A 26,931-nucleotide genomic window follows, 5' to 3' on the forward strand; every position below is an offset into this window, starting at 1 on the left:
GTGGAGGGTGGGGGTGACAGGCTGATGGGGGTAGGAGAGGAAGCTGCTCTTGTAGCTAGACAGGAAAATCACCTGTACACTTGAGGCTAACTATGTCATTCTTTAATGAACCGTGACAAGTGCCTGCAGGGAGTCTGGCCCAGGACGGGTCAGATAAGACTGAGGGGACAAGGACCCAGAAAGCCATGACACTCTTGAAGGAAAAGCCACCAAACTTGGACTCAAGAAGTAACAGGGGACCAATTGCTCTTCTCTGCCCCAACACCCCAAGAAAGCCTTGAGGGGACGGTACCTACTTTTCAATGGCTGACACATCACTGGTGTTAAACTTCCCTCTGGTGAGCAGCTCCGGGGTGATCCGCCCTTCAAATAAGAGGCCCTCCTTGGCCATCTTGACCAGGATCAGTCGAACCAGCTCTCCCAAGTACATGCCACTGACCATCTTCTCAAACCTGCGGGAGAAAGGCAAACCGGCACTTGTCAGCCTTCCTCTGCGCCCCACACACGAGGGCTGGGACAGACACAAAAGGAATGGGAAGCCCCGACTCACCCCTCACCAGCCCCCAGCCTCGCGGCAGGCAAGACCATGCTCTTGCGTGACTGAACAGCAGAGGGAGAGGGATCGGAAGCCAAGACGACTCTAGAGAAGGCAGGAGTATCCAGACCCCATGCCTGTGACTAGGAGAACACCATAGGCAGGAGCGGGCAGGGAAGGCTGCCTGAAGGCACGGGGAGCGTTCGGATTTAGATTGCAGATGTCAAGAAGGCCCCAGATAGAAATGTGCAAAATATTTTAATCTCCTCCTAAACTGTATGCTATATTTTTTATTTTTTATCTTTATGTATGTATGTATGTGTGTATTTACTTATTTATTTATTTATTTTTTTTTTTTTTTTTTTTGAGACGGAGTCTCGCTCTGTCGCCCAGGCTGGAGTGCAGTGGCGCGATCTCGGCTCACTGCAAGCTCCGCCTCCCGGGTTCACGCCATTCTCCTGCCTCAGCCTCCCGAGTAGCTGGGACTACAGGCGCCCACAACCGCGCCCGGCTAATTTTTTGTATTTTTAGTAGAGACGGGGTTTCACCATGGTCTCGATCTCCTGACCTCGTGATCCGCCCGCCTCGGCCTCCCAAAGTGCTGGGATTACAGGCGTGAGCCACTGCGCCCGGCTACTTATTTATTTTTTGAGACAGGGTCTCACTCTGTGCCCAGGCTAGAGTGCAGGTGGCATAATCTTGACTTTGCAGCCTCAACCTGCTAGGCTCAAGCCATCCTCCCACCTCAGCCTCCTGAGTAGCTAGACCACCACGCCCAGATAATTTTTAAAATTTTTTGTAGAGGGGGAGTCTCCTTATGCTGCCTAGGCTGGTTTCGAACTCACGGGCTCAAGTGACTCTACCAGACGCAAGCTACAGCACCCGGCTTGTATGCTATACTTTTCAAAGACCTTTCACCTCTACTCCTATGGGAGACCCCAAGCCCTGTGGATAGGAGGTGACGAGGAAGTATTGTCCCCATTTCCCAGCTCAGAAAGGGTAAACAGCTTCTCTGAGGGAAAGGCAGCCACTCCCCTTGGGGCCGCTGTCAGGACATTTGTTAGGCACCTCCCTGGCATGATTTTCTCCTTCTCCGGCCAAAAGGATCAAGAATTTGCTTTGAGGAACTCACTCCTCCCCCACTGATGTTACCCTAAACTCCAGGGCTGGTCTCTGAGTACTGACAGCCAATCGGCTCACCCCACTGCTCCAGCCCCGTTCAAGCACCAGCCAATCACAGAATGAGCCCAAAGCTGCAGGGGAGAGGCAGCCAGGTGTACAGACAGAAGCCAACACGCATTGCTGAAGGCCCAGCCAAGAGCTGGCAAGAACTAGGGCTCGATGCCATACGTGAGCCAGATTCAGCCCCCGCATCCTGGCTGGCCAGGGGCCAGAAGGAACCCCTGAGCAGGGCAGATTGAAGAGGTGGGCGCACATCAGAGCAGCCCGCCGCTCCTCTGCGGGAGCCCAGCTGGCACACCCACAGCTGGCTGTGACACAGCAAAACAATCTGTTCCAACCAGAGCCACCCAGGAGCCAAGGATGCTGCCGAGACCTGAGCACCCGACCCTCAACCATCAGCACAGGGCACAGAGCCTCCTTAAAAACACAGTCCTCATTGTTCCTTCTCCTGACAGAACCAGACAGGACCACCTGGCTGCGGCCAGGCAGAGGATCCCTGGCAGGAGAGTGCCCTTCTGAGTCTGGTGCCGCCCCAGGCTCCTGTGGGAACAGCCTCTGTGTAGCCCTGAACAGGGGTGGAACAGCGCTGGCGGAGCCCTGGCAGAGCCACTACTGAGCTACTCACCTTGGCCTCCCTACCTGTGCAATGGAGATACTGACTGCCTTCCTGTAAGGTTATATGGAGGATACGGAGGATATGGGTTAATATAGGTCACTATCTGACAATATCTGGCTAAATAATGAGTGCCTGTGGCCCTTCCTATGTGTCTGACACTTTTCCCAGCACTTTATCTGTATTAACTTATTTCATCTTCGTTACAACCCTAGGAGGGAGACATAAGAATTATCCCCATTTCACAGATGAGGAAACAGAGGCACAGAAAGGTTATATAACTTACCCATGGACAGGGCTAACAAGTGGCAAATCCACATTTTGAATCCAGTTAGATCTAACACCAGAGGTTGTACTCCTAACCACTGTGCATTTCTGCCTGTCTCATGGACAGTGTCATTCAATGTTAGCTGTCACTATCATGCTAGCAGCCACCTAGGACCACCCCTACCCCAGCCTGTCTGCCTCTTCTCCTCCCTAGGCAGCCTTCCCTGTTTGGCAGTGTGACGAGAGAAAGGGCATTCCCCTTAGGATGGGCTAACATCAGCCTCCGGGCACCCTCTACCTGCTGCTTTTCACTCTGCCTTCTAAAGATGCCCAGAACTATCTGCTCCCTTTTTTACACGGCCTATTACATACATGGATAGTGATACCCCCTTTTCCAGAGGGAGGCCCATGGCCACGGTCTGTCCTTTCCTAGTCCCTAAAGGCCCTGTTAGAGCAGCAGAACAAGTAAATAGCACCTCTCACGAGCTTCTCTCTGTTCAAACCAAGGCTCATGGAGACCGGCTCCTGTTCCAACAGGCTGCTTCCCATCTGCTCAAGTGAAATTAATGAAATCCAGCAAGTCATGATCTGCCTCTCAGGGCATGCCACCTGTGATAACTGAACAGGTAATGCCCAGATATCTCGGCAGTCAGACACCTACGACCACAGATAGGCAGTGAGAGGCAGCGCAGCAGGGTTCCAACCACTCTGCCTGCCGGCGGGCCCAGGCAGGGCTGAGATGGGAGAGGGAAGCATCATCAACCACGAGGAGTCATGGGCAAGGACCTGCACACCAATGAGGAGCCCTCAGCACCCTGGGTCTGCTTCAACTAGAAGCCCAAGGAAAGAAAAGAGACAGAGGCCCATGGCCAAGCAAACCAGGATTGGAGCTGCCGAGAGATTCCATGGAGCAGCAGAACCACAAAAAGAAAAGGCATCTGGGTGCTGACTTGAAGGCGCGCAGTTACTCAACCACCATCCAGGCCAAAGAGCTCTCCCAACCACCGACCACCAGCGTTTGCTGTTGCAGTCACTGCTGTTGCTGTGTTGCTGTGTGGGGTGGGTGCTCTGCAGTTTGAAGGATGTGATAAGGAATCACAGGGGAAAAGGATTCAAGATCCCAGACTCCAGACACAGCACAGAGCAAGAGCAGAAGAGCAAGAAGTCCAAGCAGGCCAGGTGCAGTAGCTCACACCTGTAATGCCAGCACTTTGGGAGGCTGAGGCAGGAGGATTGCCTGAGCCCAGAAGTTCGAGACCAGCTGGGCAACATAGGGAGATTCAGTCTCTACAAAAAATTTTAAATTTAAGCCGAGTGCAGTGGCTCAAGCCTATAATCCCAACATTTTGGGAAGCCGAGACGGGCAGATCACGAGGTCAGGAGATCGAGACCATCCTGGCTAACACGGTGAAACTCTGTCTCTACTAAAAAATACAAAAAACTAGCCGGGCAAGGTGGCGGGTGCCTGTAGTTCCAGCTACTCGGGAGGCTGAGGCAGGAGAATGGTGTAAACCTGGGAGGTGGAACTTGCAGTGAGCTGAGATTGGGCCACTGCACTCCAGCCTGGGCGACAGAGAGAGACTCCATCTCAAAAAAAGAAAAAAAAAAATGTTAAATTAGCCAGGCATGGTACTGCTGCCTGTGGTCCCAGCTAGTCAGGAGGCTGAGGCAGGAGGATCACCTAAGCCTGGGAGTTCAAGGCTACAGTAAGCCAAGATCACACCACTGCACTCCAGCCTGGGCAACAGTGCGATACCCTCAGGAAAAAAAAAAAAAAAAAAAAAAAAAAAGCTCAAGGAAACAAAAGGGGAAGGAGAATTAAAAGTGAAATAAAAGGTGGGGCTAACTCCATAGTATAAGACAAGCATGTGGCAAGAATATCAAAGGCCTGGAATATAAGGGCGAGACCAAGGAAGCCAAAAGACTGATCCCTTTTAGAAACAGACCTTCTGACTCTGGGGCAAGGTGGGGCCTGAATACTCAAAGCAGGTTCCTCTGCTGCCTCCCAAATGCAGTAACCACCAATGAAGGCAGGAGCCACAGAGCTATGATGACAATGTCCTCCCTGTCCACTGTATACAGCAGGTACTCAGTTAAATGCTAACTTCAATCAAAGCAAATGGAATGAGCAGCTATTGGTAGCCTAGAGCCCACTTGGGCACTGACAGCCTTTGCACAAATCTAACACACTGAGGTTTTAAAACCTGGTTAATGGCCGGGCGCGGTGGCTCACGTCTGTAATCCCAGAACTTTGGGAGGCCGAGACGGGTGGATCACCTGAGGTCAGGAGTTCGAGACCAGTTTGGTTAACATGGTGAAACCCCATCTCTATAAAAATACAAAATTAGCTGGATGTGGTGGTGCATGCCTGTAATCCCAGCTACTCGGTAGGCTGAGGCAGGAGAATCACTTGGAACCCGAGAGGCAAAGGTTGCAGTGAGCTGAGATTGCATCATTGCACTCCAGTCTGGGTGACAGAGCAAGAATCTGTCTCAAAAAAAAAAAAAAAAAATCCTGGTTAAAAATTGGAGTCGCCCAAGGAGCTTTTACAATACTGAGGACTGGGCAACCCAGGCCAACTGAGTCTCTGGTGAGAGGATGCCTGGACATCAGTATTTTTTTTAAAGGCCCCTATGTACCTCTAATGTGTACTCAGAGATGAAAAATCACTTCCCTAAATCCTCCCTGATGGTTTTTCTCCATAAATGATAAAAAATGCCTCTTTATAACAAATCTCTTATTACCAATGAGAAGAGATTCTGGAAGCTCACTCTGAAAACCTCCAACTGTCAAACAGGGCAAAAATCTCCAAACCTACACCAGACCACACCTCAACAATGAGTCTTGGGCCATCTCTGTCCTATTCTAGGGTCGTAATTTTCCCATCAGTCAAATGGAGGAAACATCTTTCCCTGCCACAAAGAGGATAAAATGACTTTCAAGAACTAGGCATTCTATGTAAAAAAAGACATAGGGAAGATCGAGAGATTCAGATAGAAGCCTGGGGGCACAGCAAAAATTTGCTCAGGCAAAAAACTCTTTAACTTACAGCCTATTTCCAGGAATATGTGACGCAACTTGGGAATTTGTCATTTCCTTGGAATTGTTCTCAATGAGACCTGACCTACAGTACGCAGTAAACTGGTGACATGGTATGGCTGTGTCCCCACCCAAATCTCACCTTGAATTCCCACGTTGTAGTGGGAGGGACCCGGTGGGAGATAACTGAACATGGAAGCAAGTCTTTCCCATGCTGTTCTAGTGATAGTGAAAAAGTCTCACGAGATCGGATGGTTTTAAAAGAGGAGTTCCCCTGCACAAGTTCTCTATGCCTGCTGTCATCCATGTAAGACATGACTGGCTCCACAATTGTGAGGCTTCCCCAGCTACGTGGAACTGTAAGTTCATTGAACCTCTTTCTTTTGTAAATTACCCAGTCACAGGTATGTCTTTATCGGCAGTGTGAAAACGGACTAATACAACTGAGAAACATATTCTAGAAAAGAGACTTTGCCCCAGACTTTCACTTTCTCATCTGTACCCCCATTTAGCCACCCACTCATCTCTCATCCATCATCAACCACCCATCCATCCATCCATCCATCCCAAAAACATTTATTGCAAGCCAACCATAAACACAGTTTATAGTTTAGCCTTGGGATACAGTTCATCTCTTTGAAAAATTCAGAAATGCATCAATGAACAGCAGAGAGATCCAAGTTTACACCCAAGCCATGCAGGGTTCCCAAACTCAGGCCAAGAAAAAGGGCCTGGGCATTACCTGTTCAGTTACCACAAGTGGCATGCCCCACCTGCACTTCTAAGAAAAGAGACTTCTCATTAAGTGACTGATAGTAACTACAAGTACATAACCTCTTATCTGAAACCCTTTGGGGTCACATGCGCTTGGGAATGTGGAGATTTGAGAACTTTAGAGATGCAATAGGGTATACGTGCCATGTGTCACAGAATACCCCCAGAGGTGCCTGAGGCAGCACTGCCATCAAGCATATTCAGGGCTTTTCAGTGAAACATACAAATAGGCACAGTAATAACTTGATGGCAGTAGGGTCAGGTCAATGGACTGGGCAGGATGGGGGTGGGTGTGTGTGGTTACATAAACCTTTGTCAGAGCTTTGGAACTGGGGTCCCTTGTCACCAAGCTGGTGCCACAGTCTCAGCCTGCAACGGAGATGCTCAACTCTGGGTGTAAGAACTTGGGAATTCCCTCACTGAGAAACCTAGTTTATTCGCTGCTGCCACCTCCAGTGGCAGGGAGCTTGCCATTGATGAAAATCCATTAATTCAGGTGGAAAGGCCAACTGTCCAGCTTGCAGTATTGAGATCTTTTGGGTGATGCGTTTCAACATGGGTAGTAAACTCCTGCTTCCCTCTAGCATCAGGATAAGGGCTATTAGGTCTACAGAGTCAGTGAACATCTCCCTGTAGGCTGACAGCATCCAACTCTGGGATAAAGCTGCTAGGAAGCTGGGTAGATCAGAGAGAGCTAGTAGCATGGCAGCATCACAGAGAAATGTGGGCAGGCACTTCAGGAAATATGTGGCTCAGAGAAAGCAATACCCGCTCTAACCTGAATAATATCACTCTTACCTCTGTAGCCAGGAGCTTTCCACAGCCAAAAACAACCTGCCTGTAAGTCTGATGTTCTTTATCAACTCTGATGTGTCTACTCATGCTTCACATTGAAGAAGGTTGCTTCTCCATTCCCCCTAACGTCTATATGACTTATACTCTTCTACTTATACTCTTCTTACCCTGACTCCTCTGCACAACAGATATTTGCATGTCTGGCCTACCTCCCCATCTAGATTGTAAAACTTGAGAGGGAAGGTGCTGTTTTGGATTCTCAGAGCCTAGCACAGAGCTCAGCACATAGTAAGTGCTCAATAAATATGTGATGAATGAACAGACACTCATCTCCCTTAGGTGCCCCACACACCATGTGGCCTCTCTTACCATAAACAGCAACACTCGTGACTACAGCACAGAGAAATTTTTTAAGCCTTACATTTACACTAATGTTTCTGTGCTTTGTTGGGGGAGCATTTTTGAACCATTCATAATTACTAATTTTTGTGCAACAGGGGATAATTTGAGGACTTTTTTTTTTCAGGGGCTACTGAGCTCCTGGGCTCCCATTCACCTCTTGATCTCCTCCCCGACCACCAGCACCTGCTCAACTCTGGCCCCATTCCCCATTGGATGGGTTCATTTCTGTGCTTTTCATTGTCATGATGTTTTACAAGGACACAATCACAGTGTAATTAAACAAAGAGAAGATTATTTTAAAAGTGCTTTTCAGTTACAGACTCTACAGCTGTGCATCTCACCAAACAAGGAGCAACAAATAATGCAAATTTTGATGGGCTTTAGGCTGGGCACGGTGGCTCACGCCTGTAATCTCAGCACTTTGGGAGGCTGAGGCAGGTGGATCACTTGACGTCAGGAGTTTGAGGCCAGCCTGGCCAACATGGTGAAACTCGTCTCTACTAAAAATACAAAAAATTAGCTAGGCGTGGTGGTGCATGCCTATAATCCCAGCTACTTAGAGGCTAAAGCAGGAGAATCGCTTGAACCCGGGAGGTGGAGGTTGCAGTGAGCTGAGATTGCAAGGCAGAGCAAGACTCCGCCTCAAAAAAAAAAAAAAAAAAATGTGACAGGCTTTTCTGTTTGTGATCACTTACTTGGCTTTATGCCCTTTTTATCTCCCATCCCAAATCTTTCATTAAATGTCCCCTAAGTCACATATGTGGTTAGAAGCAAAAGTTAAGGACTCACAGCTGTTTTCCAGGGTTGAGGGATCCCCGGTCAATCTCCCGGTCAAACTCTGTCCGGATGTCTTCTAATGATCCATCATCTCCAAAGGCTCCCCATTCTGTGTTGATACACATCCTCCCCTCGTCTCCTTCCACCAGATCAATGTGCCTCAGTTCCTCCATGTAGCAAGCATTGGTGCCAGTACCTGGGCAGGACAAGATCAGAAGCTATGACCACACAACGAGGAGGGTGCAGAGCCACCTGGAAAGATGGGCTGAACAAATGGATGGACAAAGGGGATACGTTACCGATGATCAGGCCAACTTCACACTGCTGGTCGTCATAGCCACAGGTCATCATGGTGCCCACTGTGTCATTCACCACAGCTACGATGTTGGCATCATAGTCCTGGGGACAGATAATGGGGTGTCACTGTCCACTCACACATGGAAGCAGAGATCATACACCTTAACAGTGCTTGGCAGGAGTGCTCCTGTTTTCAGAACCCCTGCTTTTGTGAGTGGTGCTGGTTTCATTACAGCTGGTACTCAAATTAACTAGATCACAGCATGGTGATTAAGTTATGAAAACCTCATAGTTCCCTTAATTACCCGGCTTAAGAGTCTTTGGGTAGTGAGGATTTTACTCTTGGAGCTACATTCCTCTGCAAACCTCCGCAGGAGGTCCACGTCCCGGATAAGGCGGGCTCCTCTGCCCTTATTCTGAGTACAACAGGCTGCATCTGTGACACCCACTCCCTGAATAGCCCAGCACTCCTGTCAGGAGGCAACCCCCTGTTCCAGGCCTGGGTCCTTCAGGTAGCACCTCCAAGAGCTGGGCTTTGCACCATCCCCATCCCCACCATTCCACACTGGGGATCCTCAACTCTCCCCTGCCTGGGTCTTCAGGCTTTGACACTACTGCCCCCCAGGAAGGGCACTGGTCTGTTTTAGAATGCAGCCCTGCTCCCCACACCCCTGCATGGCTGAGGCAGAGGGCCCAGGAGAAATTACCCCTCGCTTTTTGATGGCTTTGTTAAGCAGCTTGACCACATCCGCTCCTTCCACTCCACTTGCTTTAAATCGCTTTGTCCAGGTGATCAGGATGGCCTGCAAAGAAGAACAGATGGGGCTGGATGAGGGCTGGGAGACCTCCAGTACCCCAAGGCCCTGGGCATTGCTCCAGGTCAGGGATGAAGCAGAGGCCCATAGGGGCCAAGTGGCTCCCCCCAGATCACACTGGGCTGGGGGAAGGGCCCAGAGGAGCCCAGACTCCTTTCTATCTCTGGATCATCCACACAATGTGCTTCTCTGGGGGTGAAGATAGGGTGGGGAGAAACCTGCTCACAATATCCAGCTCACTCCAGAAGATGTGGGGACAGTAATGCCACATGGCTTGCCAATCTAACTGGATGCCAACTGCGCAGCCAGATCTATTTTAAAAAGGAGCAAGAGAAATCCCTGGCCCCCTTCCCCACTTCCCAACCAGACCCTGGCTTCCACAGCCCTGGGAAAAGAAAGCCAGAGCCAAACTGGAAAGAGAAACAAAATGCTAAGATGAGTCTTGGCTGCTGAGCTTTTAAGAGCCAGGTCCCATACACTTAGGGAATGATGTGGACTATACATGATTTGTGCCTCTTCACCAGCTTTGGGACTTAACCTCCATTTGTAAGTGGTGACTCCCCTATTTACACAGTATGATCCTATTTCACTTCGCCTATTAGCGGAGAAACATCAAGGATAGACATCCAATGATAAACATTCCATAATTTTATCTTACTTTGATAGTTTTACATATTGCTTTTGTTTTCTTTAAAAAAAAAAAAAACTAAAAAGATATGAGAACAGAAAAATAATTGTTATACTTGCTGTTTTACTCTGAATGGGACAAGTGACTATAAATGCAGCAGGCTTGGAAGATTCGCGGTCCAGGCCCTGCAGGCCTGCAGAAGCAGCTCAGGGATAGGATTCTGAGCACATGGGCCCTGCCCCAGCTCATGGTGGGAGCCACACAGACTGGAGCATGCATGCACCGGGGAGGGCAGCCCTTGATGAGAACTAGTGGCTCTTTGCTCAGTAGCAACTAAGTCAGGAACTGCAAAAGCCCTGGACACTGTCTGCCTCCTCTCCACCAGCCCTCTTCCTCTAAAGCCTCAGAGAACCAGGTGTTATGGGACAAAAGTGGGGCGGCCAATCTGGAGACCTGGTCCTATTTCATACTCTCTGCCCATTTCCTGCTGGGCAGTTCCCTTCACTCTTCTGAGGTTCACTCTGCTCCTCTAGAATCAGGGAGCTGATCTAGAAGTGGACGATCTTGAAGGTCTCAGCCAGCCCTAAAGGGTAATATGCACAGGCCTCTGGATGGGAAATTTAGGGACTGTGCTCCACTGGCACCACCGCAAATACCCTGGCCCAGCCTAAGAAGCATTTTCTGGAGGGGGTGAAGGTTGGCAGGTGGGATGCCCCCAACCTTTGGCTCCTTCTCTGTTCACAACGCCCCCTCCCGGGCATGTCTGCTCCACCCTGCAGGCCCTCGTGCCCATGAGGTCATTGCCTCCCACCTCCTGCAGCACTTCTGTCCCTGGAAGGCTGTGCCTTCATGGGGAACAAGCTGCACCTGCTGTTATAAGACCTACTGTACGGTAACATTTAACCTCAGCACTGCAGAAATACAAAATAAACACACTCTGGCCATTCTCTCCCAGGGCCTAGCTCATGCCCAGCACAGGGATGGCCCTCAGTTAATAGCTGCAGAGAGCACATGTGAACAACGGTGAAACACAGTCCACCAAAGTCTCTTCATCCCAGGCCCACCTCTCACAGGGGAAGCGGGAGTGACTCATGTCTCAGTTCTCAAAAGCCAAGGGAAGCTTGTACTGACAACAGGCCTTGCCAAAGGGTTTGGAAGGACACGGTGGAGGCCAAACTGCTCTGAACTCCTTGGAGGGGTGTTCTCAGGTACCAGAACCAGAGCAAGAGTCTACACATGGCCACAGCTTCCTGAAAGCATAACAGGTCAGACAGAACATCTCAGAGGCATTTAGACATGTTGGAGGTGGGCGGAGCACTGGATAGGAGGTGGGGCCTGGGACCCTGGTCCAAGACCTGCCATTAATAAGCCCTCTGACCCTGGGGAAACCTCTGTGCTCATCTTGGTCTGCTGGGCTCTCAAGCCCCTTCTTGCTGATTCCACAAATTATACAGATGTAAGGGTTCCAGCCACAGGAAGCAGTGCCCAGGAAAGGGCGCTTACCCTAAAGGCATAAAGGGACCCAGGAGTGCTCCCTGCAAGTGTGGAAGGTGCCCTGAGCCCAAATGCTACTATCTTGCAGCAAAGTAGACCAGTTACGAGCACGGAATCTTCCTGGCTAGGTGACCTTGGACAGGTTCTTAGCCCCTCTGAGACTCAGTTTCCTCATCTGTAAAGCAGGAATCATAAGCACTTAACTCATAGAGATGCTTGAAGATTATGTGCGCTACCGGTGAAGTATTAAAACAGAGCCTGGCCGGGCGCAGCAGCTCACGCCTGTAATCCCAGCACTTTGAGGGGCCAAGGCGGGCGGATCACCTAAGGTCAGGAGTTTGAGACCAGCCTGGCCAAGACGGCAAAACCCCGTATCTACCAAAAATACAAAAATTAGTCAGGCATGGTGGTGGGCGCCTGTAATCCCTGCTACTACGGGGGCTAAGGCAGGAAAATTGCTTGAACCCAGGAGGCGGAGGTTGCAGTGAACCGAGATTGCACCATTGCACCCCAGCCTGGGCAACAAGAGGGGCCCTGAATAGTTAAATATCAGAATTCTTTTTTTTTTTTTTTCTTGTTTTTAAGACACGGTCTCAGGCCGGGCACGGTGGTTCACGTCTGTAATCACAGCACTTTGGGAGGCTGAGGTGGGAGGATCATGAGGTCAGGAGTTCAAGACCAGCCTGACCAACATGGTGAAACCCCCATCTCTATTAAAAATACCAAAATTAGCCAGGCGTGGTGGTGCACACCTGTAATCCCAGCTACTCAGGAGGCTGAGGCAGTAGAATGGCTTGAACGTGGGAGGTGGAGGTTGCAGTGAGCCGAGATCGTGCCATTGCACTCCAGCCTGGGCAAGACAGGGAGACTCTGTCTCAAAAAAAAAAAAAAGACAAGGTCTCACTCTGTCCCCCAGGCTGGAGTGCAGTGGCACAACCATGGCTCACAGCAGCCTCAATCTCCCAAGCTTCTCCCACATCACTGGGACTACAGGCACACGCCAACACACACAGCTAACTTTTTGTACAGATTGCCCAGGCTGGTGTTGAACTCCTGGGCTTAAGTGATCCTTCTGCTTCAGCCTCCCAAAGTGCTGTGATTACAGGCATGAACCACTGCACTCAACCCCAGAATTCGTATTATTAGAAGTTTAATCATGGGTGGTTTGTGTTTGTGGTATGTGTGTGTTTCTATCTCTCCATGTAAAAAAAAGAACAAGGCTGCATGTATTTATTTTGTATTCCTGCAGGGCTGAGGTTCAGTGTTATCATATGGTAGGTCAGGGTCCATCCTTGCTGAATGAATGAATGAATGAATGAATGAATGAATGAATGAATGAAAAAACAAATAGATGACAAACAGGAAGGTGGGTACAAGTCACCTCGGAGGTCACCAAGGTCATCTCTGGGGCTGGAGCCACTGACCAGTTCCACTATGGAGAGGCAGCCCTGGCACCTGAGGGACAGGGCTCTGAGCTTATTTGCAATAACCAGGGCAGTTTCCAGGTAAACATCATGCCATGCAATTCTGGCAAAGAGCTTTCCCGCCTCTCTCCACCACCATTAAACCTACTTTATTTTCCTTTGCTTGCTTAAGATTAATAAATGCTTCTGTGTACCTGGTGGCCAAAAATACCATGATTTGTCTCCAAAAATACATAAATAACTAAAGTAAGTGAAAAAGTAAACACTATATCATGATACCACACTAACTTCTGCAAATATTTCTTTAAAAATACCAGACATGCAAACCATTCTGCCAGCAACAGAGAAAAGTTGTGGAGAAAAGGGCTTGTTAGCTTTTTCAACCCAGGGCATCTGCAGAGCCCAATAATCCCAGAACATCCTTACCTCATCTATTTTGGATTGTTGGCAAGGAAAAGAAAATGTGAATCCCACAGGTAACTTTTTGTCCTTGATCTTCCTTTTCTCCATGAAATCTCCCAGGCACTCAGCAACATGATCAAAAAGCTGAAGGAAACATGAGAGAGCAGTCAGGGGGCCCCAAAGCAGGCTTAGCATTTCACAGAAAAATATAAACCATTCCCTCCCACACACACAGAAAGGAATACATCTACCCAAAGTGCTTGTACTCATGGGACCTGGTGGCCCTGTCTGAAAAGCCATGCTGTGTGTGAATGCAGAGAAGAGTCACTTTTCAAAAGCTGCCTTGTGGGCAAGTACAGCTCTTAGGAAGCAATTCAAAGCCTTCAAACAGAACTGGCCTTTCAGTGGTCACTAATATGCAACATCTGGGCACTGAGAAAAATGGAAAAATAACAGAAAACCAGCTATGCCTTCATAACGCACAGGTCACGGGTCTCTTCAGTCACCCAGGTGGAGTGGCCTTCCCGCCCCACCTGAAGCCATGCTCTCTGAAAATTTCAGAAACTCCAAGGGCAATTCCACAGCCTCTAGCCCACTGGAGTGACTTAACAATCCAGACTATCATAATGTTACTTTTTACCGAAGTGTCTTATGCATACCCCAAAAAGTACACACATCCTAAGTGTGGAGTTCACTGTAGCCATCCATGTAACCAGCACCCAGACGGAGAAACACAAGATGGAGAAACACCTGTAAGATGCCCCACTACTGCTACCACCCAGTCCAAGGGCAACTGCCAGCTGCCCCGACGTCTATCACCCTCAATTACATCTGCCTGTTTGTCTGGTGTGTCTAAAGGGAAATGAGACCGTGTGTGCTCTTTGACATCTGTGTTCTTTCACTCAACACTAGGTGGATGACAGTCATCCACGGAGTTGAGTGTCTTTGCCAACTGTTCATTCTCATTACCACACAGTATTCCTTGGTATGAATATATCACAACTTATCTCCTGCATTGTAACCTAAGCTTGCCTGCACTATAACATTATCTATGACTTATTAGGTGCATACATATCTTAGGAATCAGCTAGAAAGAGCCTGGAACACTGGTTCCTTAGCTTCTACATGAATACTGCCCATGAGGAGAGGCTCACCACCTCTAAGGTAATCTTTTTGGATCTCTAAAATATAACCGGGGCCAGGCATGGTGGCTTATGTCTGTAATCCCAACACTTCAGGAGGCCAAGGCAGGAAGATCACTTGAGCCCAGGAGTTTGACACCAGCCTGGGCAACATAGTGAGACCTCCTCTCTACAAAAAGCTTAAAAATTAGCCAGGCATGGTGGCGCTTGCCTGTAGTCCTAACTACTTGGGAGGCTGAGGTGAGAGGATCCCCTGAGCCCAGGAGGTCAAGGATGCAGTGAGCCATGATCACACCACTGCACTCCAGCCTGGGCAGCAGAGTGAGACCCTGTCTCAAAATATAACCAGAACAGAAGATAATACTCTGTGTGTTCTAACCAGAGGAGTGGTTAGTAGAACTAAGAACCTCCCTTCTTTATCTCTCTGCCTCTAGTAATCCAACCTGAGCATATATACACACACACACACACACACACACACACACACACACACACATACACACACACACACACACACACACACACACACACACACACACACACTTTTGGCAGCCATGCCACAACCTAGCTAGCCCCTTGTCTCTTTCGCATGACTCTCATGACACTAGACCTTCCTTACACATGGCAGTGACACAGCCATAGAGCTTTTTGGACCCCAGAAGAAGGCTGTCTTGGAAGAGCCAAACCATAGTCACACGAAGTGGCCCCAGCCCGAACTCCCAGGCAAGGTCATCTGCCCTGAAGCCTTTACTTGCAGGGCCTCGTGAGGGGGCCAGAAGTCACTGCTGCTGTTCCCATCTTTCCCCAGATTCCCCCACAAGCCAGCTCTAAAGTCGGACTTTGTTGCCAGAGTAAAAGAAAACCTGGTCAATTTTAATGTAGGACCTTCTATCCCTGAGTCACTACTACTCAGGCTTCAGAGCAGCTGGCATCTTAGGCTGAGTTGACACATGACCCTCCCCAGAGAAGCCGGCTAAGCTTCCTGCGACCTACATTGCAGACTGATATAAACTCATTACTAAGTTACTCCTCACGCCCCAGGCCATCTGCATTCGGAGGCTCCAGACTCTTCTGCAGACTCAGAAGAGAAGGCCGGGTGCCTCTGGAAGAAGCAGGGAGGCGCCTGGGAGAACTCAGCCTGCAGAAATGGATTCCCCTGAATGGGACCTGTCACCAGTTCCTGGATCTACGCCAAACACAACTCCCCAGAGTGCTCCATTGAGAAAGAAAGGCTGTTTCTGGAATGCTGGTGATCCAGGGTGACAAGCCTGCCCAAAGAGGCAGGAAGCGACCCACCCTAGGCTAAGCTATGTCTGCAATCAACTAGGAAAAAAAGTTACCTAACCGCTCTGAACTCAAAGCTTCAGTGTCTTAAAAAAACATTATTTTCTCTTCTTTCCTGACAACATACTCTTTATTTGAAAAATACACAGACTATGGTCAGGCGCAGTGGCTCACGTCTACAATCCAGCACTTTGGGAGGCTGAAGTGGGAGGATCGCTTGAGTCCAGGAGTTTGAGATCTGCCTGGGCAACCTGGCAAGTCCCCATCTTTAAAAAAATTTTTTTTTAATAATTTAAAATAAAAATACTTAGTCACTCTTATTAAATACGACAAACGATGGCTAATACAAAAACTTAAACATTTATTATTCAAAAGTCCCAAAACTAAGTAAGTGATATTTTAAGAATGTTTCATTTGTGCTTCTGAATTTATTAAAGCTTAAAAGTGCTCTGGGCTGGGTGCGATGGCTCACACCTGAGCAGGCAGTTTGAGATCAGCGTGACCAACATGGAGAAACCCCATCTCTACTAAAAATACAAAATTAGCCAGGTGTGGTGGTGCACGCTAACTCCAGCTACTCGGGAGGCTGAGGCAGGAGAATCACTTAAACCCAGGAGGCGGAAGTTGGTGAGCCGAGATTTCGCCACTACACTCCAGCCTGGGCAACAAGAGTGAAACTGTCTCAAAAACTAAAAAATAAAAATAAAAAAGAATTTGCTATAATGGTACTACATTGTCATCATTATTGTCATCATCCTCTTTCCAGGCTGCTTAAAAGGAGCAGAGGAAGAAACAGAGACAGTAGGAAATAAAGTGATTCTAGGACTGAGAAAAGAGGACGATAGGGACAGAGGCTGGGAGAGATGAAGGGGGCAGTGGTAAGAAGGTGAGGGTACTCCCTTAATTAACAAACCTAGCTCCTAAAGGTCAAGCCAAAACACACAGGGAATGTTTGCAAAACACACAGGAAATGTTTGCAGCACAGGGTGAGTCTCAGTGGTGAATGCGCCAGGCTTAGGTAGCTAAACCCAAGGACCATGGGAAACAGAGAGTGATAGGCCAGTGTGGGTTCCAAACAGAAAGTGCAGGATGCCAAACCCTGGGCTGCCAGCCACCTGCAAGGAGGAGCAACACAGCAGCCAACTGGACATGGTCAAGAGACCTACCAGCTGGCAGCCTTTGTGTAGGCGCCAGATGGATGGGCCAGTCTCTGCAGCCCAGTAACAGAGGAGCAGCAGGGGAGCCCTTGGGCAGGGCCATCCAGTAGTGATGCACCCAGCTTTGGTGGCCTTCTATAAAGTGGCTCACCTGCTCTAGTGACAGTGTCAACTGTGACACTCACTGTGACATAATCTGAAGGGCTCTGAACCAAAACCCCAGGGAGCAGGTTAGCCAGGATTAGCCCTTGTCTCTTGGACAAAGAAAAGGCTTGGTGGATTGCTCCAGGTTCCACCCACAGGAACTTAAGAGCAAAGCAGAGTCAAGAGGAGAAGGCTCCCGGGTCTCGTCTCAAAGTCCACCCCAGAACAAAAGAGTACCCTGGAGATCCTAGTCATGAACCTTGCGGTGAGCACACCCTCCTTAAAGCAAACATTTGGCCAGCTCTGAGTACATATGCTGGACAGCAGCCACAACTCAGGAGACGAGCCAGACTGGAGGAGCCAGAACACCTACAGGAGAGAAGAGGAGTGCACCCCTGTCCCACGATGGGCTTAGGGACCCAGAAATGACTGAAAACCTGCAGTGGGCTGCCTGAGCCCTGATCACAGGGTCCTCAGCGAGCTACAGACCCACCACTCCCCCTACCCAGACAGGAGGGAGCAAGTGAACAGGCTCTTCATAGGCATGCCCACAGCCCCTTGGGGAGGGAGGAAGGGCAGTGAGGAGGGGCAGCCCTTCCTGGGGGCCCAGTGTGGGGAGCACCAACAGGAGTGTGAAAGGAGGAGACTGGGATTTCCCTGCTTCCTCTGCTTTCTGTGTCAAGGGCTTGAACAATGCTATTCTAAATCAAGTATCAAGAAGCCCAGAGCCGTGAGCCCTCAATCCTGCCTGACAAGGCCATAGTTATACCCTACAAGGCCTGGGCCTCCAGTAAGTGGGTGAGGCCAATGACCAGGAAAAAGGGACATTTTCACCTGGGGCTCTGCTAAAACTGCACTGGGGAACTGACCCCAGGATCCATAGGGAATGAGTGCATTTACCCAACAGAGCTGCGGGACCTCCCTCCTCAAACCCAGACTCTGCAAGTCCAAGCAGCCCACTTCTACTACATCAGTTTACCCAGACAGAGGGCCTCTGTTTAAGCAGAGCCCCCACGCAGGCTGTCACATCCTCTGCCCAGGAGTCCTTTTACATATGCATCTATGACAGACTCTTTCCAGCAAGCCTCTTCCAGGGGCTGGGGATGCCAGTGCTTTGAGGCCTGGTTCCTGTAGGTAACCGAGAGGATGCTGGTGCAATGGGGTGACCCGGAGGGAGCAGGGACCCACCTGGCTTCCACTGCCGTGCACGATGTTCTCTGGGGTGTCATAAACCTCGGACTCCATGTGAACATTCTGGTTTTTCTCATGATTCACTTGCACCCGCAGAATTCGAAAGGAAGACCCACCAAGATCCAGGGCAATGAAATCTCCCTTTTCTGTTTAGGGCGACAACAGGTATCACATCAGATTCAAATGTTAAGGGGAAGCCACATACCATGCCCGCTTCCTGGCAGGGCATAGGCCCTGCCTGCCTCCCCCTGCCACATGCTGTTATCAGCCAGAAAGCAGCAATCATGCAAACTTCATCCAACCACTGCCATATACGCAGAGTAGGCAAGAGAAACCCTATCCTACCATGGAGTCCTTAGACAGAAATAGCTTCAAGCAATCCCAGTCTCTTCCTGCTGACTATAGGGGAATGGAAGTACTGAATTAAGTACAAATTCCCACCCCATGTTTCTCTAGTTTCTTAACCTATTTCAAAAACAGCACTGCTATGCAGAAATAAAAAATCATACAGCATTTCAACTGAGACAAAGCCCTACATGTGAGGTCCACCCAGTGCCTTGGGTCTCTGCGTGTCAGCTCTGACATCAATTACTCCAGGCCTCCACTCACTCCACAGGGTTGTGTTTTATCATTGTGGTAAAATACACATAGCATAAAATTTACCACTGCAACCATTTTCAGGTGCACAATTCAGTAGCATTAAGTACATTCACAATGTTGTGCAACCATCACCACTATTTTCAAAACTTTTTCATCACCCCAACACAAACTCTATAACCATTAAGCAATAACTTCCATTTGCCCTCACTGTCAGTCCCCAGCATCCATGATTCTACTCTCTGTCTCTATGAACTTGCCTATTCTGGATATTTCATACAAGAAGAATCACAGTTATTTGTCTTTTTGTGACCGGCTTATTCCTCTTAGCGTAATGTTTTCAAGGTTCATCCATATTTTAAGAATTTTACCCTTTTTTAAAAAATTAATACAGACAGGGTCTCGCTCTGTCACCTGGGCTAGAGTATAGTGGTGTGATCAAAGCGTACTGCAGTCTCAAGCTCCTGGGCTCCCAAGATCCTCCCACTTCAGCCTCTCAAGTAACAGGGACTATAGGCAGGTATGAGCCACCCTGCCCCCAACAGAATTTCATTCCTTTTTTCTTTTCTTTTTTTTTTTTTTTTTTTTTGAGGCAGAGCTTCACTCTTGTTACCCAGGCTGGAGTGCACAGGTGCAATCTCAGCTCACTGCAACCTCCGCCTCCCAGGTTCAAGTGATTCTCCTGCCTCAGCTTCCCAAGTAGCTGGGATTACAGGCATCCGCAAGCATGCCTAGCTAAATTTTTTATTTTTAGTAGAGACAGAGCTTCACTATGTTGGCCTGGCCACTCTAACTCCTGACCTCAGGTGATCTACCCGTCTTGGCCTCCCAAAGTGCTGGAATTACAGACGTGAGCCACCACGCCCGGCCTCATTCCTTGTTAAGACTGAATAATATTCCATTGTATGGATCCACGACATTTTGTTTATCCTTTCATCTATCGATGGACTCTTGGGTCGTTTCCACCCAGAGGGTGCTTTTAACAGAATTCCCTCTTGGTCACATAAAAGTACCAGTGGCCAAAGTACTGGCCTGCTATAGTTACCTCCCTCGGGAGCAACATGTACAGCACAGGGGTGGGCTTCACAGGGAGAGAGCAAGACTGTACACCGAGACCACCAGACAGCAAAGGCAGGTGGCCATGGGCAAAGTTCCAACCATTAAGCCACAACCAAACATTCTGTACCCTTCATCTCATTAGCTACCCTCACGATGCTCCCAGAAAAATCAGTTCAGATCTGTTTCACTCGTGATGCTAAGGTGACATCCCCACTGTCCTAATATCTATCTTGCCAGAGGTGACAGCCACCCCTGCCTTCCAGAGCCCATGATCCACCAAGCCCTTAATCCTATGGCAGTAAATACTAGACTGCTTTGGGGTATCTCATCTTCCTAGGTAGGCAAATATCTTTATTATTATATCTTATGTAACAGTATTATTGAAATTTAAATCACATACCATAAAATTCATCCATTTAAAGTATACCATTCAATAGTTTTCAGCATATTCGGATTTATGCAACCAACTGCACAGCCCGTTTTATAACATTTTCATTATTTCAAAAAGAAACTCTGTACCCTTTAACTATCACCTCCCAAGCCCCTCATCCTTCTCCATCCCTAGGCAACCACTAATCTATTTTCTGTTATTATAGATTTACCTCTTCTGGACATTTCATATCAATGAAATCATACAGTGGCCAGGCGTGGTGGCTCATGCCTGTAATCCTAGCACTTTGGGAGGCTGAGGCGGGTGGATCGCTTGAGCTCAGGAGTTTGAGACCAACCTGGGTAATATGGTGAGTCCCTGTCTCTACCAAAAATACAAAGAAAGATTAGATGGGCATGATGGTGTGTGCCTATAATCCCAGCTACTCGGAGACTGAAGTAGGAGAATCGCTTGAGCCCAAGAGACAGAGGTTGCAGTGGGCTGAGATCACACCACTGCACGCCAGCCTGGGTGACAGAGTGAGACCCTGTCTCAAAAACACAAAGAAGAAAGAAATTATACAGTATATGACCTTGTATGACTGGCTCATTTCACTCAGCAAAATGTTTTTAAGGTTCATCATGTTATAGTGCATATGAGACTTTATCCCTTTTAATGGCTGACTGTTACACTCTATGGATATAATACATTTTATTGTTCATTTATTCGAACTCCTGACCTCGTGATCTGCCCGCCTTGGCCTCCCAAAGTGTTAGGATTACAGGCGTGAGCCACCGCACCCGGCCTCATTTGTCTTTTATTATGTGTTGAGTTGTAAAAGTTTTTTTTTATGTCCTAGATATAAATCCTTTATCAGACATACGACCGGCAAATATTTTCTCCCATTCTGTGGATTGTCTTTTCTTTTTTTCATGGTATCCTTTGAAGACAAATATTTTCATTTTTGTTGTTGTTGTGTTTGAGACAGGGTCTTGCTCTGTTGCCCAAGCTGGAGTACAATGGTGCAATCATGGCTCACTGCACCCTTGACCTCCTGGACTCAAGAAATCCTCCAACCTCAGCCTCCCAAGTAGCTGGGACTACAGGCATATGACCACACCTGGCTAATTTTTTATTTTTTGTGGAGACAAGGTCTCACTGTGTTGCCCAGGCTGGTCTCAAACTGGCTCAAGTGATCCTCTTGCTTGGCCTCCCAAAGTGCTGGGATTACACGCATAAGCCACCACGCCTGGCCAAGTTTTAAATTTTGACGAAGTCCAATTTTATGTGTTTTTTCTTTTATTGTTTGCGCTTTTGGAGTTGTAGCTAAGACTCTATTGCCAAATCCAAGGTCACAAAGATTCACACCTGTATTTCGTTCTAAGAGTTTTATTAGTTTTAGCTCCCACATTTAGGTATTTGATCCACTTCAAGTTAATTTTGTACATGGTATGAGGTGTAGGTCAAACTTCATTCTTTTGCATGTGGATATCCAGTGTCCCAGCACCATTTGCTGAAAGGACTATTCTTTCCCTCATTGAATAGTCCTAGCACTCTTGTCAAAAATCAACTGACCGTAATATATGCATTTATTTATTTTTTTTTTTTTTGAGATGAAGTCTCACTCTGTTACCCAGGCTGGAATGCACTGGCGTGATCTCGGCTCACTGCAACCTCCACCTCCCGGGTTCAAGCGATTCTCATGCCTTAGCCTCCCAAGCAGCTAGGATTACAGGGATGTACCACCACATCTGGCTAATTTTTTTGTATTTTTAGTAGAGACGGGGTTTCACCATGTTGGCCAGGATGGTCTCAAACTCCTGACCTCAGGTGATCCACCAGCCTCGGCCTCCCAAAGCGCTAGGATTACAAGCGTGAGCCACCATACTCAGCCTGTATGCATTTATTTCTGAACTCTCTATTCTGTTCCATTAGTCTACATGTCCACCTTCATGACAGTACCACCATGTCTTGATTACTGTTGCTTTGCTGAAAAATTTGAAATTGGCAGTGAAATTCCTTCAACTTTGTTCTTCTTTTCATGATTGCTTTGGCTATTCTGGGTCCCCTGAGCTTTTGATTTTTAACACAAAATAAGGTTTGCTTTCTGTTTTTAACAGAGAGAGTTCTCTTTTATAAAGCTGACTTATTTTGTATTTGATTCTAACCAGCTTTATAAGCCCTGACAATGCTACATTTCTGGAACTTACAATGGTGTTTGGAATGTACGTAAAAACTGAGCAAATACTTGTGGAATTAATGAAGGTATAAAGAAATAAATAACAAACCAAGGAATTCTCACATTGAATGTCACTGTTCCTATCTTTTTTTTTTTTTTTTTTTTTTTGAGAGGGAGTCTTGCTCTGTTGCCCAGGCTGGAGTGCAATGGCGTGATCTCGGCTCACTGCAACCTCTACCTCCCGGGTTCAAGCGATTCTCCTGCCTCAGCCTCTCGCGTATCTAGGATTATAGGTGCCCACCACCGTGCCTGGCTAATTTTTGTATTCTGTAGTAGAGATGGGGTTTTGCCATGTTAGTCAGGCTGGTCTCAAACTCCTGACCTCAGGTGATCCACCTGCCTTGGCCTCCCAAAGTGCTGGGATTACAGGCGTGAGCCACTGCGCCCGGCCTGTTCCTAACTTCTTTCTCAAGTTCCTTGAGGGAAAGACCACAGTTTGGGATTCTCTGTCCTTGGCACCCAGGACAGCTCAGCAAATGCTTGGTAGCTGCCTGGCCACAGGGACTGATGGTCCATTCATTCATTCAAGGCACCTTGAATGGTTAGGCTTTGTGTCCCCACCCAAATCTCATCTTGAGTTGTAACCCCCATAATGCCCACATATCAAGAAAGAGACCAGGTGAAGGTAACTGAATCATGGAGGTGGTTTCCCCATGCTGTTCTTGTGATAATGAGTGGGTTGTCACGAGATCTTATGGTTTTACAAAGAGCTCTTCCCCCTTCGCTCAGCACTTCTCCTTCCTGTCACCTGTGAGGAAGATGCATTTTCTCCTTCCACCATGATTGTAAGTTTCCTGAGGCCTCCCCAACCATGCTGAACTGTGAGTCAACTAAACTTCTTTCCTTTATAAATTACCCAGTCTTAGGCAGTTCTTTGTAACAGTATGAAAACGGACTAACACAGCACCCCTGCTTGCTGTTTATTAAGCACAAAGCAGTTATGCCATCATGTGAGATACACACAGAGGAAAAACCAGAGTATGTTTTTCCTTTTCTCTACTCACCACAACACAGAACACACCTGAGACCCTGGATGCATGTGGGTTTTTCCACACACACCAAGCAAGTAATTCTGCAGTGAATTCTCCAGTGAACACCAGCTCCATGCTCTCCAATTCAATTCTTTCACTAGCTACCTGGAGATAGCATCATATCCCACAGGTTGAGGGCTCGTTCACACGAGGCTGCCCTCCCCCGCAAATTCAGACACCAGTCACAAGCACAGGTTGTGGCCTGTGCTTCTGGCTCACCACTATAAATCGGGGTTCCTACAACCCCCTTCTTGGGTTCCATTAGTTTGCTAGAGCAGCTCACAGACCCAGAAAAACACTCCACTTACATTTACATATTTACTATAAAGGATATTACAATAAATACAGATGAAGAACTGGATGGAAGAGATGCACAGGGAGGGGTATGGGAGAAAGAGCAGGAGCTTCCATGCCCTCTCCAGATGTGGCACCCAGGAACCTCCATGTGTTCAGCTAGCCAGAAGCTACCAGAACTCAGTCATTTTAGGTTTTTTTCTTTTTGCTTTTTTTTTTTTTTGGTTTTGTTTGTTTGTTTGTTTGTTTGTTCTTTGAGACGGGGTCTCACTCTTTCACCCAGGCTGGAGTGCAGTGCAGTTGCATGATCACAGCTTACTGCAGCCTCAACCTCTAGAGCTCAAGCGATCCTCCCACCTCAACCTCCCGAGTAGCTGGAACTACCAGCATGTGCCACCACACCTGGCTAACTTTTTTGTATTTTGTGTAGTGACAGGGTTTCACCATGTTGCCCAAGCTAGTCTCAAACTCTTAGGCTCAAGCGATCCACCCGCCTGGGCCTCCCAAAATGCTGGGATTACAGGCGTGAGCCATCATACCTGGCCTGTTTCAGGTTTCTGTAGAAGCACCATTACAGAGTTGTGATTGATTAAATCATCGACCATTGGTTTATTCGCTCTATTTTCAGGCTCTCTCCCTCCCTAGAGGCGGCATGGGGGTTGGGGTTGACAGCAACCCTCTGATCACATGGTTGGTTTCCCTGGCAACCACCCCCATCCTGAGGCTATCCAGGGGCCCACCAAGGGACAAAAGACACTCTCCTATCACCCAGGAAATTCCAAGGGATTTAGGAGCTCTGCGTCAGGACCAGGATCAAAGATTCTCCTAGCACCTCTATCACTCAGGAAATTACAAGGGTTTTAGAAGCTAAATGCTAGAGACTAGGGGCAGAGACCAACATGTATACTTCTTACTATTTCACATATCAGTTGGTTGTTTTTTTTAATAACAGTTTTACTGAGATATAATTAACACAGCATGCAATTTTTACCCATTTTAAAGTGAAAAATTCAGTGGTTTTCAGCATATTTACAGAGTTGTGCAACCATCACCACTATCTAATTTTAGAAAATTTTCATCACCCCAAAAGAAATTCCACACCCATTAACAACCATTCACCATTTCCTCCCAACCTCTCTATCTCCCAGCAACCACTAATGTACTTTCTGATCTACAGATGCTCCTATTCCAGACATTTCATATAAATGGAATCACACAATATTAGGTCCTTGGTGTCTGGCTTCTTCCACCCGGCATAAGGTTTTCGAGGCTCATCCATGCTGTAGCGTGGATCAGTACCTCATTCCTTTTTATGAACCGATTATATTCCATTATATGTATATATCACATGAAGCCACTGGTTTTAAATTATTTGTGGTCCAAAGGAAAGAGAGAGAACAAGGGAGAATGCTGGGAAGCAGGTATCATAGATTTGGTGGAAATTCTGACCCTGACTTTGTGGCATTGTTCAAATCAATATAGAATTTTCTTTGGGTTTCCATTGGAGTCCTAACTCCAATAGTAATTTACACCACCACTAGGTTAAAAAATTGAATTCGGCCGGGCGCGGTGGATCATGCCCGTAATCCTAGCACTTTGGGAGGCTGAGGCGGATGGATCGCTTGAGGTCAGGAGTTTGAGACCAGCCTGGCTAACATGGAGAAACCCTGTCTCTACTAAAAATACACGTAGTGGCAGGCGCCTGTAATCCCACCTACTCAGGAGGCTGAGGCAGGAGAATCACTTGAACCCAGGAAGCGGAGGTTGTAGTGAGCCGAGATCGTGCCACTGCACTCCAGCCTGGGTAACAGAGCAAGATTTTGTCTCAAAAAAAATTGAAAAAATTGAATTCAGTATGAAGTGGCTCCTCACAGGTGAGTGAGTCACTAGAATATCAGAAACATTTTATTTGACCGTCCATCAGCTAACATTCACTGAGTCTTTCTGTACCAATCACTAAGTGCTTACACGTATCCTTTTACTTTCAATCCTCGCAACCCTATGAAGTCAGTACTGTCATGACGCCCACTCTACAGATGAGCAAGTAAAGGTAAAGAGGGGTTAGATACCTTGTCCAAACACACAACCAGTAAGTGGCAGAGTCAGCATTTGAATCCGAAACCATAATGTATAACCATGAAAACTGCCTCCTGGACAGAACTCAGGGACAAGGATCCCCAGGGAAAGAGGGGGCGAGAGAGAGACTTCAGCACATCAGGAATGGCTACACTTCTTTTCTGGGGTTCTTCAACTTCCACGATTCCTTATAGCTTTGGGTTTTTTTGTTTTTGTTTTTGACACGGAGTCTCACTCTTGTTGCCCAGGCTGGAGTGCAGTGGCGCGATCTCAGCTCACTGCAACCTCCGCCTCCCGGGTTCAAGCGATTCTCCTGCCTCAGCCTCCCGAGAAGCTGGGATTACAGGGGCCCATCACCACGTCCAGCTCATTTTTGTATTTTTAGTAGAGACGAGGTTTCGCCACGTTGGCCAGGCTGGTCTCGAACTCCTGACCTCAGGTGATCCACCCGCCTTGGCCCCCCAAAGTGCTGGGATTACAGGTGTGAACCACTGTGCCTGGCCTAGCTTTGGTTTCTTTTATTTATTTATTTATTTTTATTTATTTATTTATTTTGAGACGAAGTCTCGCTCTGTCGCCCAGGCTGGAGTGCAGTGGCCATAATCTCGGCTCACTGCAAGCTCCGCCTCCTGGGTTCACGCCATTCTCCTGCCTCGGCCTCCCGAGTAACTGGGACTACAGGTGCCAGCCACCATGCCCGGCTAATTTTTGGGGGTTTGTTGTTGTTGTTGTTGTTGTTGTTGTCTCTAGTAGAGATGGGGTTTCACCATGTTAGCCATGATAGTCTAGATCTCCTGACCTCGTGATCTGCCCACCTTGGCCTCCCAAAGTGCTGGGATTACAGGCGTGAGCCACTGCGCCTGGCCCGCTTTGGTTTTATTTTGCTTCATTCTTTAATGAAGA

The 26,931-nt window shown here is 48.0% G+C and overlaps 1 protein-coding gene across 2 annotated transcripts in view; it reads right to left on the reverse strand.

The window, feature by feature from the left end:
• The window catches only part of HK1 (hexokinase 1), an 88,981-nt gene that overhangs the window by 25,168 nt on the left and 36,882 nt on the right, over window positions 1-26,931 (reverse strand). For both annotated transcript variants that reach the window (XM_045361105.2, XM_005565674.4), the window contains exons 3-8: window positions 18,360-18,508; window positions 13,469-13,588; window positions 9,389-9,484; window positions 8,684-8,783; window positions 8,397-8,580; window positions 297-452 (exon numbers count right to left, since the gene is read on the reverse strand). In XM_045361105.2, coding sequence (XP_045217040.1) covers window positions 297-452; window positions 8,397-8,580; window positions 8,684-8,783; window positions 9,389-9,484; window positions 13,469-13,588; window positions 18,360-18,508 — 805 coding nt within the window. The remainder of the gene's footprint in view (window positions 1-296; window positions 453-8,396; window positions 8,581-8,683; window positions 8,784-9,388; window positions 9,485-13,468; window positions 13,589-18,359; window positions 18,509-26,931) is intronic.

The sequence above is a fragment of the Macaca fascicularis genome, chromosome 9, assembly GCF_037993035.2.
Source record: "Macaca fascicularis isolate 582-1 chromosome 9, T2T-MFA8v1.1".
Lineage (NCBI taxonomy): Eukaryota > Metazoa > Chordata > Mammalia > Primates > Cercopithecidae > Macaca > Macaca fascicularis.